Source organism: Macrobrachium rosenbergii, chromosome 59 (genome assembly GCF_040412425.1).
Source record: "Macrobrachium rosenbergii isolate ZJJX-2024 chromosome 59, ASM4041242v1, whole genome shotgun sequence".
Lineage (NCBI taxonomy): Eukaryota > Metazoa > Arthropoda > Malacostraca > Decapoda > Palaemonidae > Macrobrachium > Macrobrachium rosenbergii.
In genome coordinates this window covers 25,557,114-25,572,113 of record NC_089799.1, presented here as the reverse complement: position 1 = coordinate 25,572,113, position 15,000 = coordinate 25,557,114, and the positions used below count along the sequence as shown (strand labels likewise).

Sequence of the window (15,000 nt, the reverse complement as noted above, 5' to 3'; positions counted from 1 at the left end):
ATAAAGAAACAACGTACATTTAACAGCATCCCATAGGATGTATATGCTAAAACCGACTATATTAAACCTTACTACCTCTACAATTTTTATCAGTATTGTTGTTTTTGTCTTGTTAATTATAGGTTGTAATCCACACTTCCTCTCTGCGCATACTAGGATTGTATTTGTGAAATATCGCGCACTAAAAATTTTTGTTGATTGCAGCAATATAAGTCGATTACTTTCAAATGACTACCATTTACAAATAAATGCATAAAATATAGTATGATAGAATTACTACTGAGAAAAAATTTATATATATATATATACATACATAGAGAGAGAGAGAGAGAGAGAGAGAGAGAGAGAGAGAGAGAGAGAGAGAGAGAGAGAGAAAGTGTAAAATTTCCGTGTGCAACTTCAGAAATCTTTTTACCGTGTTTCACGGAAATGGAAAAATTTGACTTTCAACATCTAATACGCAAGATTAGCAGACTGCTAAAAGATAATTTTATCATAATGTCTTAATTTAATTCAGTGACTCTTAAACGCTGCACAAAGCCTAAACTCCTCTTACCAACATTAAAATGATTAATGACTTGGACCATTTGAGGCTTCTTGATTCTAGCGACTTTTGCCGCAGAGAAGATAATAATCTTCGTTTCTTAAACAGTGACATTCGTCATGATCACGCCGTGTTCCTGCTGTCTTGAACAGGGGAAGAGAATTATGACGTCAAAATAGTCTCGTTTTTTTTAGAAGAACAAGTCTTTTGGCTTGCTTAATCTAAATTACAGGCAGTACATCTGCCTGAGCTTTACCTGGTTAGTTCCTCTTGCAAGGAAACGAATGGAAGAATGATTGAATTTAAGACGATACTGGTAAAAAATGATAAAACTTATCAAAGCCGATGGAACGTTTTATTTTTATAAATAGTACTTAATTAAGAAAATTCCAAAAAATGATAACCAAGACAAACGTTGTTGACTCACATTAGTTTAATTTCACCAAAGTGTTTTGATTTTATGAGTCATAGATTTATATTACATCAAATTATAAGAGATAAAAAAACCCATTGTAATTTAGATTAATCAGATGTTAGTCTATACATAAAACACTTTGGAATCAGCATTTAAAGCTCCTCCTTAACTGTAGTAATAGGGAGGGTAGGGGTAGACAGGACGAGGGTAGCCATAGCCACGGGAAGTCTCAGCATAAGGGTAAAGATAACGTTCAGGATCAGCAGACCTCTTTCCGTGGAGGTGCCCATAAGGACAGTAGACAGGGTAGTGTCCATGGGGGTAGGAAGCCTCAGGCTCTTGCTCTGGGTCAGCAGACGTCTTGTAGTGGGGGTGTGTCCCATAAGGGTGACCATAGCCATAGCCATAGGCAGGACGATTAAAGCCATAGTCTGGCTCCGCATCTCGCTTCTCTATCTCAATAGCGCAAGCGGAAGCCGCCAAGAGCACAGTTGCCTAGGAATTTATACAAAAAAGTCTATAGTTAACACAGTGACTATAAGAAAGAGTCGTTGCAGTTGTCGGTAGTTGCTGTACAGGTTAAATGCTTGACGTTTCATCAGTTTGATAACTTTAGTGTCTGTCTCATTCTCCCTTGATGAAATGGTCAATAAAATAAGCATAGGAACATTCTGAAGAGAAATGTTTCTAGTATTAATTTTTGCTTGTATTTGTAAATGGTAGAATAATCATAAAAGTAACTGACGTACTTTGTTGCAGTCACCAAAAAAACCATTTTGTTGTAAATCACAAATAAGATCGCAGCATGCACAGAATACAGGGGTCAATTGAAAATCCTAATTACCTTGATAAAAATAACAATGATAATGCACACTGGAGAGATCTTACAGATCTTACAGATCTTACAGTTCGTTCGGGTTGCCCTAGGTCCATCAGTGTGAGGGACCTCTGATGTCTACCAGAGAATTGCTAATGCATCTTCCGGTATATTTCGCATCTTCCAGTCTTGGATGGTCTGGGATGCATCTTAGATATTTGTCGAGCTTATTCTTAAACAAATCTACACTCACTCCTGATATGTTTCTCAGATGAGTTGGTAGCGCATTGAATAGACACTGCATTATTGATGCTGGTGCGCGGTGGATTAATGTCCTGTGTGCTTTCCTTAGTTTTCCTGGTATCGTTTTGAGAGAGAGAGAGAGAGAGAGAGAGAGAGAGAGAGAGAGAGAGAGAGAGAGAGAGAGAGAGAGAGAGAGAGAGTATGCTTTTCAAATTATAAAGGACAATGTCGAAATCTGAAATAAAAATATAATATGCGATTACGCTCAGCACACGAGTTTAATAAAAAAAACTAAGGCTCTTAAGTTTCTTAACCTTCAGATCAGATTAGTGAAAACTAATGTTTTCAATGGGATAATCGACTTAGATTCCATGAGATGTATAAACCAGAAACTTCATCGTTGCTTGTTTGTGTGCACGGTGGGCACTTCGGAGGCAGAATGTGATGAAGTCCCAGAGCTTCAGCGTTTTATATCCGACTCCGGGAAAGTGTTTGTGGTTGGTGCATTTGTCACTGGAGGCCATATCTTACGGAAGCCAAAATAAATGCGAATTATTTATGAATACATGCTACTAGAAACTGAAAACTTGAAACTTTCGATAGGATCACCTTCTTATCAGTGAAGGTCTCTTACACTTTTCAATGTCGATAATCATTATTGAGTTTTATTATTATTTTGTACACATTACTCACTGATCTACAATGAATAGAAATTTCCGCAGCCGGCGATATTTTCACTCATAATTACTTTGATCACAGACATTAGATACTTTTATAATATGATGAAAGTTTACAAAGTGACTAAACCAATCGGGTCAGAAATCCACTGGATATTGTGAAAGAGGGCTACATTTGTTAGAAACGCCAAGATACTGGAAAAAGACATTAGCTAATACTGATTTCTCACATACAAATAATGGTTACTTTAAGTAGCAGATATTTAAATTTGTCACAGATATAAATACTTGTAATTGGCTGTCACTGTCTATCAACCCGTAATATGGTCTGGCGTAGATACGTTGATATCTTGACATTGTAGGACAGTCATAGATAGGGTCACCATATTTTTATGAACATGAACCAAAGACAGTACAAAAGGAATCTATATTCACAATGACGGGTCCCAAACGTATCTACATGTTTTTATTTATTCCTCCTTCCAAATCTTTTAAGCATTTTTTCCGCTGACGGGTCACAAGTTTATCTGGAAACACGATTTTTTTTTCGCTATTCATATCTGCTTCCAAATCTGTTAGGCTTTTTTGCTTTGACGGGTCCAAAGCCTATCTGCAAACACGATTTTTCGCTGTTAATTTGCCGTATACACACGTTCCCACTGAACATTGGAACATTGTTGGGTGACTGACTGCTTGTCCTGAACATTCTGGGACATTTTTCTGACAGACCGGGACGCCCAGGACAAGGCCTCAAATCCGGGACGAGTCCCGGCCAAACCGGGACGTATGGTAACCCTAGTCATAGGGGATATCTCCATGAAATTTGTTTTATAGACTAAATATAGTATTGCCAATCTTGATTTTAAAACTGAATTGAAAATCGACGGTAAACTGACTTTCCTAGAGGTTTCAGTCATTAAGAGAACAGACAAAATAAGCCTTTTCCGTATTTTCGCTGTTTTTTTTTTATCCACTTCCTAAATTATGATGATGTCTCAGTTAGCTGCAACCTATGTCTTAAATGGCTTAAGAGATGTTCATGCAGGTATCTGGCAAAAGAATGCGAAACAATTCGTCACCATGTGATTTAGTTAATCTACCCAGCATACATTAACGAGACGAGGCCAGCAAATAAAATACACTAATAGGTCCTAATAGAAAACAAAGAGACTTTAACGATAAGATAAAGCACCCTTACTTTGAGAATATGACAGAGCAACTCTACCGCTCCTAAACTATAATTAATCCATCTGTAACTCACTCATCAAGCAGATGCCGGTGCTTATAAAATCCCATAGAGCAAATGTATTGATATTTGCTCCGGAGAGACAGGTAGATGCAGATTATAAAGATGAACTGAGCATAAATGACTTATAAAAATAAGTTACACTTGGGGACCTTTGGAGGCAGTGTTCCTTCTGTCCAGGACCCTCTAAGACAGGTCGGCCAAACAGTGACGTCACACAGGCTGATCCATACAACAGAACGCTCGACCATCCTCCTTCGTCTTTGCATTAATTGTTTCAGTTTGGTATCAATTTTATTTTAATGGTAGTCTACCAGTAACCTCATTATTTATCGTTGCCAGTTATTCTGTTAGAAAATACAGCCTGATATGTCACAACAGTAAGTTCATTTTTCTATCTTAACGTAAACTGTAATGAAGATTACTCAGAATACCTCAAGCATTCAATAAATGAAAAGAAATTTGTCCTCAAGTAACTTATGTCTATTTACTATAGTACAAAATATTTAACTGCCCTTAGTTTCTCATGGGCCATGGTTCACTTTACGAGGTCAGCTCTGGAAACTCATCATTAATCCACTGTCTAGCTAACCTGGCTTCGTGGGTCCTGCTTCTGTCAGGAGTGATGAAGGATGAATATGGCGCCAAAATGATTACTGATCGAGGAGAACGACGTGGGGTAGCTTGATTAATTTATAAAAGGACACGAAGTGTGTCTGAGTTTAATTTGGTTTTCTTGCTCTACGAGGAGAAATTAATAAAGTTGTTGAATGTATGCTTATTCTGCAGTCAAAAAATAAAAATGATAAAGATTAATATAATGATGTTTACTTAAAAGTACTGGATACGAGATAAGAAGGGTGGCGTAAATGTTGTCCAAGAAAAACGTAATTTAATCAAATTTTTTTTTAATATCCATAGATTTATCTTTCTTTAGATTATAACAGGGACAAGAATAACAACCGAATGTATTTAGCACTTTTAATTCAGATCATGTGTGTACGGAAAACATTCAAGAATCAGAAGCAGAAGATCATTGCTCCTTTATCGTAGTAATGAGGAGGATAGTGGTAGACTGGATGAGGATAGCCATAGTAGCCATAGCCATCAGAAGGTTCAGCATAAGGGTAAGGACCGGCAGACCTCTCACCATAGTGGTGGCCCATGAGGACGGTAGACAGGGTAGTGTCCAGAGGTTTTAGGAAGCCTCAGGCTCTGGTTCTGGATCAGCAGATCTCTTTCCAGAGTAGTGGCTACGAGGAGGGTAGACAGGGTAGTGCCCAGAGGGGTAGGAAGCCTCAGGCTCTGGTTCTGGATCAGCAGATCTCTTTCCAGAGTAGTGGCCACGAAGAGGGTAGACAGGGTAGTGTCCAGAGGGGTAGGAAGCCTCAGGATCTGGTTCTGGTTCAGCAGATCTCTTTCCATGGTAGTGGCCACGAGGAGGATAGATGGGGTAGTGTCCAGAGGGGTAGGAAGCCTCAGGCTCTGGTTCTGGATCAGCAGATCTCTTTCCATGGTAGTGGCCACGAGGAGGATAGACGGGGTAGTGTCCAGAGGGGTAGGAAGCCTCAGGCTCTGGTTCTGGATCAGCAGATCTCTTTCCCTGGTAGTGGCCACGAGGAGGATAGACTGGGTAGTGTCCAGAGGGGTAGGAAGCCTCAGGCTCTGGTTCTGGATCAGCAGATCTCTTTAAATGGTAGTGGCCATGAGGTGGATAGACTGGGTAGTGTCCAGAGGAGTAGGAAGCCTCAGGTTCTGGTTCAGCAGACCTCTTGTAATGGGGATGCACCCCATATGGATGACCATAGCCATAGCCATGGGAAGGACGATAATACCCATTATCTGGCTCAGCATCTCGCTTCTCAATATGAGCAGCACAAGCTGAGGCTGCCAAGAGTACAGTTACCTGGAAATTTAATTAAAGATTTTTATTACTTTACAGCAAATACAAGAAAGTTGTTGCCAGTAGTTGCTATATCGATGAAATGATTGGTGTTTCAATTATGTGTTTAGTTTTTATTTTTGAAAATAGTAAACAAAAGAATAGAATGATTTTCAGTATTAATTCTATGCTAATTAATTTAGGTCTGTAATGATTAAATGCTATAGTAATTCGTTTACTTACTGTCTTGTTACCACCAACTATGCAGTGCAGTGTGTAATATATCACAAATAAATTCCCAGTATTTGCAATCTATAATCAACCTGACTAAAACAGCAATGTTAATAAAAAATATGGAGAGAGAGAGAGTTATGTAATAAAATGTTTATTCACAGCTTATGAACTGTAAACATCAAAATGTTATATATGCTAACTGTCGAAATCTAGCAAGACTTTAACAAAAAATGGTGGTTCGATGTTTCAATTTTTTTAATTGAATCAGTAGAGAAGTAAGTTTTTGACAGACAAATCTACTTAGGTTCTAAGAGATGTACAAACCAGGAACTTCATTGTAGCTCGTTTGTGTTTCCAGAAGCCACTTGGGAGATAGAGTGTACTGAACTGCTTGTGCTTCAGCATTTTATAGGAAACTCTGGGAAAGTGTCCGTGGTTAGTGCATTTGTCATTGGAGATAATAATCGTATTACGGAAACCGAAATGGTTATGATTCATGAATATCGTTTATTTGAAATTATGAGCAGTCAAAGCTTCCGATTGGCTCACTGCAGGTACCGTTTTTTATTGCTATTGAAGGTCTTCATTTATTAATGATGGTAACTGGTATCAAATTTATTATTATATTTTTGTACGTTACTCACAGTTGTCAATGAGTGAAAATTTCTCCACTTGACGATATTCTCTATCGTAGTTACTTTAGGAACGTTGACTTTAGATTTCATAACTCACCAGGAAAGGTTACTTCATGTCTGTTAATCTACTGACGGAGAAATCCTTTGGTTATGTCGAAAGTGGGTCAGGTTTGTTAGAGGTACTAAGTTATTGGGGAAAAATTCATTTGCTCAAAACTGATTATTCACATAATTTTGGAACAAGGAAACCTTAAGTGGCAGATATTCAAAAGAGAAAATGGAAGTACTAACGTTTCTAAATGCAAAAATAACGTTAGTTTTCTTAGTAGCAATGGCGTACGCATTTTGAAATTCTCTAGTTCATGAGCATTGTGTACGAGTTTGTATGTATCTCTTATTGATAGGGGAGATGATCTTTATATCTAAAGGAAATAATATATTATTTTGTTTGAATGAGCCCCAAAAGTCGTATTTCCAAAATATTCTGTAAAACTTTAGTTTAAATCACTGATATTTCTTTGAACATTCTATAAAATTGTTTGCAACTAACTGAAAATGGTTTTCAGAAAAATCCTGTTGCACTCACACAAAATTCTTTTAAGAATGATCATATTCAAATCACATCAGCCATAGTGGATCCAAATATAAAATTTTAGAATGTTTTACCTTACTTTGTTTTGTACTGAAGGTAAAAACTACGTGTTACTTCTTGAAACGTGTATTGCTTTCCTGACATTTTACAGTTGTTGTAGCATCCCCGTTATTCATAAATATCTGGTGCCTGAGTGTGAAGTTTTATCATGTAAATTCTGTTTAATTGGGGGAATTTTAATGTTGCTGTTTATTATTATCGTTGTCTGTGGAACCGTCTCTTATAATGATTGTTTTCTCGTTCAAAGGCTCCGAGTAACAAGCAAATAAGATTATTTCTCGCAGGTTATTATTAACAGTAAAAGAAGCGGAAATATCAGGGATATTTTATATTTAAGCACACCGACGAGGACACAAATACCCGGAGCCACTGGAAATTCCAATTGGATATCAGAAACATCACTATTACAGTAGTGTCAGCTGTATTTAAGAAGCAACGTCTAGAACGGACAGTCTCATATATCTACTGTAGGAACTTTAAATCTTCGTACACCAATATTCAAGTGATTTCAGCAAAATTTTGGTATGTGGATCTTTTCTCTGTTGTCATCTTTAAGCATATAGGCCTCCAGGTCCTTGTTTCCTTCACAAAATCTAACATAGCCGAAATTGCTGGTCGTTGTAACTGAACTTACTAGATTATGACTGAATTGAATGCCCATTTTCAGACCATTTTGACACTAAATCTACCAGTGAAAGAGAAACCGTAGTCCTTGAAAGAGAAAAATTGGAAATGGAAGTTAATTCCAAAATCTATGATTTACACTGCAGAAGTTAACCAGTAAGAAGACCAGTTTAACGTCGTCTTCTACCGAAGTGGAGAACAGATTGATAGACGTTGGAAGAAGGAAAATCGATGAGGTTCATCCTCACGATGAAAACAAACTTGATCTTCAGTGAAGAAAATTTATTGGTAAAAGATCAAATTTTGAAATGCCAGGGGCAAAAGGTACAAATCTAGATGTCAAACAACGTGACAGCCAAGCACTGCAGCCATTCAGCGATTTAGCCGGCGACAAGAGAGGGTTGGAGTGGTTGTCCGAGAATACGAAGAGATCCCGCAAATATGGGAGATGAAGTAAGAATCTAAAGGTGGAACTGGCAGAAAACCCAACGGTCGCATTAGGATGCAAAAGTTAGAGAGGTCGGGCTGCAAGACTGAAGAAAGGAAGCGGGACTGGACTGCAGATTGCATATGATCGTTACGTTAACGAGAAGTACAAATCTGAAAGCAAAAGTAACAATTTGGTGTTGTCCCGTTCACACTTTGGTTGACCACTTCACAATTGTTTGCTTAAGTCAAAGGTTTCCAACATGGGGGTCGCGACCCCTAGAGGAGCCGCCAGCCTTTCTTCTGGGAGTGGCGAGGTCGTTCTTGTTCTAGGTTGTTTTCATTTTTTTTTTTAATTTCAGCGCCGTTCCTCGAAGTAACACCTGATCATCAGGCCAAAACAGTCCATAATTTTAACTTATTTAACAGAAATCGTTATAATATCATCTTTTTAATGCAAGTAGCAAATTCATTACAGTGCAATGCTATTTTTGTACTAGGACATTTCATTTGAATTTGCGGTTACCATTCGTCCCGGTTTGGCCGGGACTTGTCCAGGATTTGAGGCCTTGTCCTGGGCGTCCCTGTCAGTGAGAAAAATGTCCCAGAATATTCAGGACAAACAGTCAGTCACCCAACAATGTTACAATGTTCAGTGGGAACGTGTCTATAAGGCAAATGAACAGAGGAAAATCTTGTTTGCAGATAGACTTTGAACCAAACAGAGCAATAAAGCCTAACAGATTTGGAAGCATAAATTAATAGCCAAAAAAATCGTGTTTTCAGATAAACTTGTGACCCTTCAAAAAAAAAAAAAAAATGTCTAACAGATTTGGAATCAGGAGTCATTAAAAACGTGTAGATATGTTTGGGACCTGTCGTAGTGAATATAGTTTCCTTCAGTATTGTCTATGGTTGATGAAAATTTGGTAACCCTACATATTGCTGAATGAATAATTTTAAAGTGGGTCATTGATCATACTGAGTTGCTCATTAGGCATTGCGGCATGAAAAAGGTTGAAATCTACAGGTTAAGTGATCAGAATACTGTATTTCTCACTCTCTCCATGTCTTCCTGCCTAGAAGTTTCACTTTGCATGACGTTTTTCCCCTATTGGTTTTGTTCTAGACTTTTTCCTTATTGATGACATATAATTCATCAATGTGCAAAGGGGTTTATACATCTCCCAGGAAAGGTAGTACTCCCTAGTTTCGATGAGGGCAGATGACTCAACACAGATTTCTTGCCGGCCATTGTTGCCGTTGAGGAACGGAAATTGTTCATCGGTTTCATAAGTAATTATATTTGCATATCTGGACCGTAGCTCCACAGCGACCTAAAATGGAACGTTTATTTCTGGTAAGAAAGAATTCATATATGCATGCATACATACATACATACATACAAATATACATATATATAAAAACACAGATATTATATATATATATATATATATATATATATATATATATATATATATATATATATATATATATATATATATATATATATATTATATATATATATATATATATATATATATATATATATATATATATATATATATATATATATATATATATATATATATATATATATATATATATATATATATATATATATATATATATATATATATATGTGTGTGTGTGTGTGTGTGTGTGTGTGTGTGTTTGTGTATGTGTGTAGTTAACGGAATATAACCGTAAGTTAAATAATAGAAAAGTGATTACTCATTATAAGAGTGGTAAAAAGAATAATGCTAATTTTGTCCACCTAAATATGAAATCGTAGCAGACTGATTGATGCCTTAGCAGTATAAGCAAAATATGTAAAAATGTTATTTCCATAAATCTAGAGTCTTTAATAATTCAACTAACAAATTAAAATGATATTATTCGTAACTGAAGGATAGGTCTGTACTTTTGTGGTACCTTTCCGAACAGAATGCTGGAATTACTCTAAAATTAATCCTACGCAGAGAGAGAGAGAGAGAGAGAGAGAGAGAGAGAGAGAGAGAGAGAGAGAGAGAGAGAGAGAGAGAGATTGATGAAGAGAAATTAGACTTGCATAATATGAAAGGTATAATTTACGTTCTTAAGTTGAGAAATCTTGTTACTAAGTTGCGAAAGCTGAAGAATTAAATTGCAACAGTTAATAAAGATTACAAACCTGCTAAAAATATGACTATACTGAATGTAATAATTCAGTTTAATGACGAGTCGTAGCTGTAAAAACCTAAGCCACACACCTCAACCTTAAAGCGACAAAAGACTAGGGCAATTTGAGGGAATATACTTATAGTTTCCTATGAGTTTAATTTGGTTTTCTTGGTTTAGGAGGGGAGGTCAATAAAGTTGTTGAATGTATGCTTATTCTGCTGTCAAAAAATAAAGATGATAATGATCAATATAACGATGTTTACTTAAAAGTACTTGAGACGAGATAAAAAGAGTGGAGTAAATGTTTTCCGAGAAAAACGTAATTTACTCAAATGTTTCTTAATATTCATAGATTTATATGTCTTTAGATTATAATAGGGATGAAAATAACAACCAAATGTATTTAGCAGTTTTAACTCAGATCATGTGTGTACAGAAAACGTTCAAGAATCAGAATCAGAAGGAAATCATTGCTCCTTTATCGTAGTAATGGGGAGGATAGTGGCAGACTGGATGAGGATAACCATAGTAGCCATAGCCATCAGAGATCTCAGCATAAGGGTAAGAACCGACAGAACTCTTTCTGTAGTGATGGTCATGAGGATGGTAGACGGGTAAAGAGGTTTTAGGAAGCCTCAGGCTCTGGTTCTGGATCAGCAGATCTCTTTCCAGAGTAGTGGCTACGAGGAGGGTAGACTGGGTAGTGTCCAGAGGGGTAGGGGGCCTCAGGCTCTGGTTCTGGTTCAGCAGATCTCTTTCCATTGTAGTGGCCACGAGGAGGATAGACGGGGTAGTGTCCAGAGGGGTAGGAAGCCTCAGGCTCTGGTTCTGGATCAGCAGATCTCTTTCCATGGTAGTGGCCACGAGGAGGATAGACAGGGTAGTGTCCAGAGGGGTAGGAAGCCTCAGGCTCTGGTTCTGGTTCAGCAGATCTCTTCCCATGGTAGTGGCCACGAGGAGGATAGACGGGGTAGTGTCCAGAGGGGTAGGAAGCCTCAGGCTCTGGTTCTGGAACAGCAGATCTCTTTCCATGGTAGTGGCCACGAGGAGGATAGACTGGGTAGTGTCCAGAGGGGTAGGAAGCCTCAGGCTCTGGTTCTGGATCAGCAGATCTCTTTCCATGGTAGTGGCCACGAGGAGGATAGACGGGGTAGTGTCCAGAGGGGTAGGAAGCCTCAGGCTCTGGTTCTGGATCAGCAGATCTCTTTACATGGTAGTGGCCACGAGGAGGATAGACGGGGTAGTGTCCAGAGGAGTAGGAAGCCTCAGGCTCTGGTTCTGGTTCAGCAGACCTCTTGTAATGGGGATGCACCCCATATGGATGACCATAGCCATAGCCATGGGAAGGACGATAATACCCATTGTCTGGCTCAGCATCTCGCTTCTCAATATGAGCAGCGCAAGCAGAGGCTGCCAAGAGTACAGTTACCTGGAAATTTAATTAAATATTTTTGTTACTTTATAGCGAATACAAGAAAGTTGTTGTCAGTAGTTGCTATCGATGAAATGATTGGTGTTTCAATTATGTGTTTGGTTTTTATTTTTGAAAATAGTAAACAAAAGAACGATTTTCAGTATTAATTTTATTCTAATTAACTTAGGTGTGTAATGATTAAATGCTATAGTAATTTGTTTACTTACTGTCTTGTTACCACCAGCTAAGCAGTGTAGTGTGTCATATATCACAAATAAATTCTCAGTATTTCCAATCTATAATCAACCTGACTAAAATAGTAATGGTAATACAAAATATGGAGAGAGAGAGAGAGTTATGTAATTAAATATTTATTCACAGCTTATGCACGGTAAACATCAAAATGTTATAAAGGCTAACTTCCAAAATCTAGCAAGACTATAACAAAAAAATGGTGATTCGATGTTTCCCTTTTTTTTCACTGAATCAGTAGAGAAGTAAGTTTTTGACAGAAAAATCTACTTAGGTTCTAAGAGATGTACAAACCAGAAACTTCATTGTAGCTCGTTTGTGTTTCCAGAAACCACTTGGGAGATAGAGTGTACTGAACTGCTTGTGCTTCAGCATTTTATAGGAGACTCTGGGAAAGTGTCCGTGGTTAGTGCATTTGTCATTGGAGATAATAATCGTATTACGGAAACCGAAATGGTTATGATTCATGAATATCATTTATTTGAAATTATGAGCAGTCAAAGCTTCCGATTGGCTCACTGCAGGTCCCGTTTTTTATTGCTATTGAAGGTCTTCATTTATTAATGATGGTAACTGGTATCAAATTTATTATTATATTTTTCAACATTACTCACAGTTGTCAATGAGTGAAAATTTCTCCACTTGACGATATTCTCTATCGTAGTTACTTTAGGAACATTGACTTTAGATTCCATAACTCATCAGGAAAGGTTACTTCATGTCTGTTCAGCTACTGATGAAGAAATCCTTTGGTTATGTCGAAAGTGGGTCAGATATGTTAGAGGTACTAAGGTATTGGGGAAAAATTCATTTGCTCAAAACTGATTATTAACATAATTTTGGTACAAGGAAACCTTAAGTGGTAGATATTCAAAAGAGAAAATGGAAGTACTAACGTTTCTAAATGCAAAAATAACGTTAGTTTTCTTAGTAGCAATGGCGTACGCATTTTGAAATTCTCTAGTTCATGAGCATTGTGTACGAGTTTGTATGTATCTCTTATTGATAAGGGAGATGATCTTTATATCTAAAGGAAATAAGACATTATTCTGTTTGAATGAGCCCCAAAAGTCGTATTTCCAAAATATTCTGTAAAACTTTAGTTAAATCACTGATATTCCTTTGAACGTTCTATAGAATTGTTTGCAACCAACTGAAAATGGTTTTCAGAAAAATCCTGTTGCACGCAAACAAAATTCTTTTACGAATGATCATATTCAAATCACATCAGCCATAGTGGATCCAAATATAAAATTTTAGAATGTTTTACTTTACTTTGTTTTGTACTGAAGGTAAAATTTACGTGTTAATTCTTGAAATGTGTATTGCTCCGCTGACATTTTACAATTGTTGTAGCATCCCTGTTATTCATAAATATCTGGAGCCTGAGTGTGAAGTTTTATCATGTAAATTCTGTTTAATTGGGGGATTTTTAATGTTGCTGTTTATTATTATCGTTGCCTGTGGAACCGTCTCTTATAATGATTGTTTTCTCGTTCAGAGGCTCCGAGTAACAAGCAAATAAGATTATTTCTCGCAGCTTATTATTAACAGTAAAAGAAGCGGAATCATCAGGGATATTTTATTTATAAGCACACCGACGAGGACTAATATCCAGAGCCACTGGAAATTCGAATTGGATATCAGAAACATCACTATTACAGTAGTGTCAGTTGTATTTGAGAAGCAACGTCTAGAACGGACAGTATCATATATCTACTGTAGGAACTTTAAATCTTTGTACACCAATATTCAAGTGATTTCAGCAAAAATTTGCCATGTGGATCTTTTCCCCTTTAAGCATAAAGGCCTCCAGGTCCTTGTTTCCCTTCACAAAATCTAACATAGCCGAAATTGCTGGTCGTTGTAACTGAACTTACTAGGTTATGACTGAACTGAATGCCCATTTTCAGACCATTTTCAATCATTTTGACACTGAATCTACCAGTGAAACGACAAGTAACTCATGTGACAGTTTTCAAGGTCTCTTGGAGAAACAGAAGGGATGCAGAGCCTGCAGCCACGTCTGTGAAGGAGAAACCGTATGTTTGAAAGTGAAAAATGGGAAATGGAAGTTATTTCTAAAATCTATGATTTACACTGCAGAAGTTAACCAGTAAGAAGACCAGTTTAACGTCGTTTTCTACCGAAGTGGAGAACAGATTGATAGACGTTGGAAGAAGGAAAATCGATGGGGTTCATCCTCACGATAACTACAAACTTGATCTTCAGTGAAGAAAATTTATTGGTAAAAGATCAAATTTTGAAATGCCGGGGACAAGAGGTACAAATCTAGTTGTCAAACAACGTGACAACCAAGCACTGCAACCATTCAGCGATTTAGCCGGCGACAAGAGAGGATTGGAGTGGTTGTCCGAGAAGACGAAGAGATCCCGCAAATATAGGAGATGAAGTAAGAATCTAAAGGTGGAACTAGCAGAAACCCAACGGTAGCATTAGGGTGTGAAAGTTAGAGAGGTCGGGCAGCAAGACTGAAGAAAGGAAGCGGGACTGGACTACAGATTGCATGTGATCGTTACGTTAACGAGAAGTACAAATCTGAAAGCAAAAGTAACAATTTGGTGTTGTCCCATTCACACTTTGGTTGACCACTTCACAATTGTTTGCTTAAGTCAAAGGTTTTCAACATGGGGGTCGTGACCCCCTGAGGAGCCGCCTGTCTTTCTTCTAGGGGTGGCGAGGTCGTTCTTGTTCTAGGGTATGTTTTAATTTTTTTTTAATTTCAGCTCCGTTCCTCGAAGTAACACCTGATCAT

At 37.5% G+C, this 15,000-nt stretch overlaps 3 protein-coding genes across 3 annotated transcripts in view; all 3 read right to left on the bottom strand.

The window, feature by feature from the left end:
* LOC136837666 (prisilkin-39-like) overlaps window positions 1-5,108 on the bottom strand; it is a 13,395-nt gene extending 8,287 nt beyond the window's left edge. Inside the window, exons 1-2 of the mRNA XM_067102540.1 lie at window positions 4,983-5,108; window positions 1,158-1,454 (exon numbers count right to left, since the gene is read on the bottom strand). Of these exons, the coding sequence (XP_066958641.1) occupies window positions 1,158-1,454; window positions 4,983-5,108 (423 nt within the window). The remainder of the gene's footprint in view (window positions 1-1,157; window positions 1,455-4,982) is intronic.
* A 32-nt stretch (window positions 5,109-5,140) lies between these two features.
* On the bottom strand, window positions 5,141-11,157 carry LOC136837665 (apidaecins type 73-like). The gene is made up of 3 exons (XM_067102538.1): window positions 11,069-11,157; window positions 8,922-8,979; window positions 5,141-5,848 (listed from the first exon to the last, which is right to left on the bottom strand). The coding sequence occupies exons 1-3, from the start codon at window positions 11,155-11,157 to the stop codon at window positions 5,141-5,143; spliced, it is 855 nt and encodes a 284-aa protein (XP_066958639.1).
* A 26-nt stretch (window positions 11,158-11,183) lies between these two features.
* Window positions 11,184-14,152, bottom strand: LOC136837664 (apidaecins type 73-like). Its single transcript, XM_067102537.1, has 2 exons — window positions 14,105-14,152; window positions 11,184-11,987 (listed from the first exon to the last, which is right to left on the bottom strand). Exons 1-2 carry the CDS (start codon window positions 14,150-14,152, stop codon window positions 11,184-11,186), a joined length of 852 nt encoding a protein of 283 aa, XP_066958638.1.
* Between the last annotated feature and the right edge of the window lie 848 nt (window positions 14,153-15,000).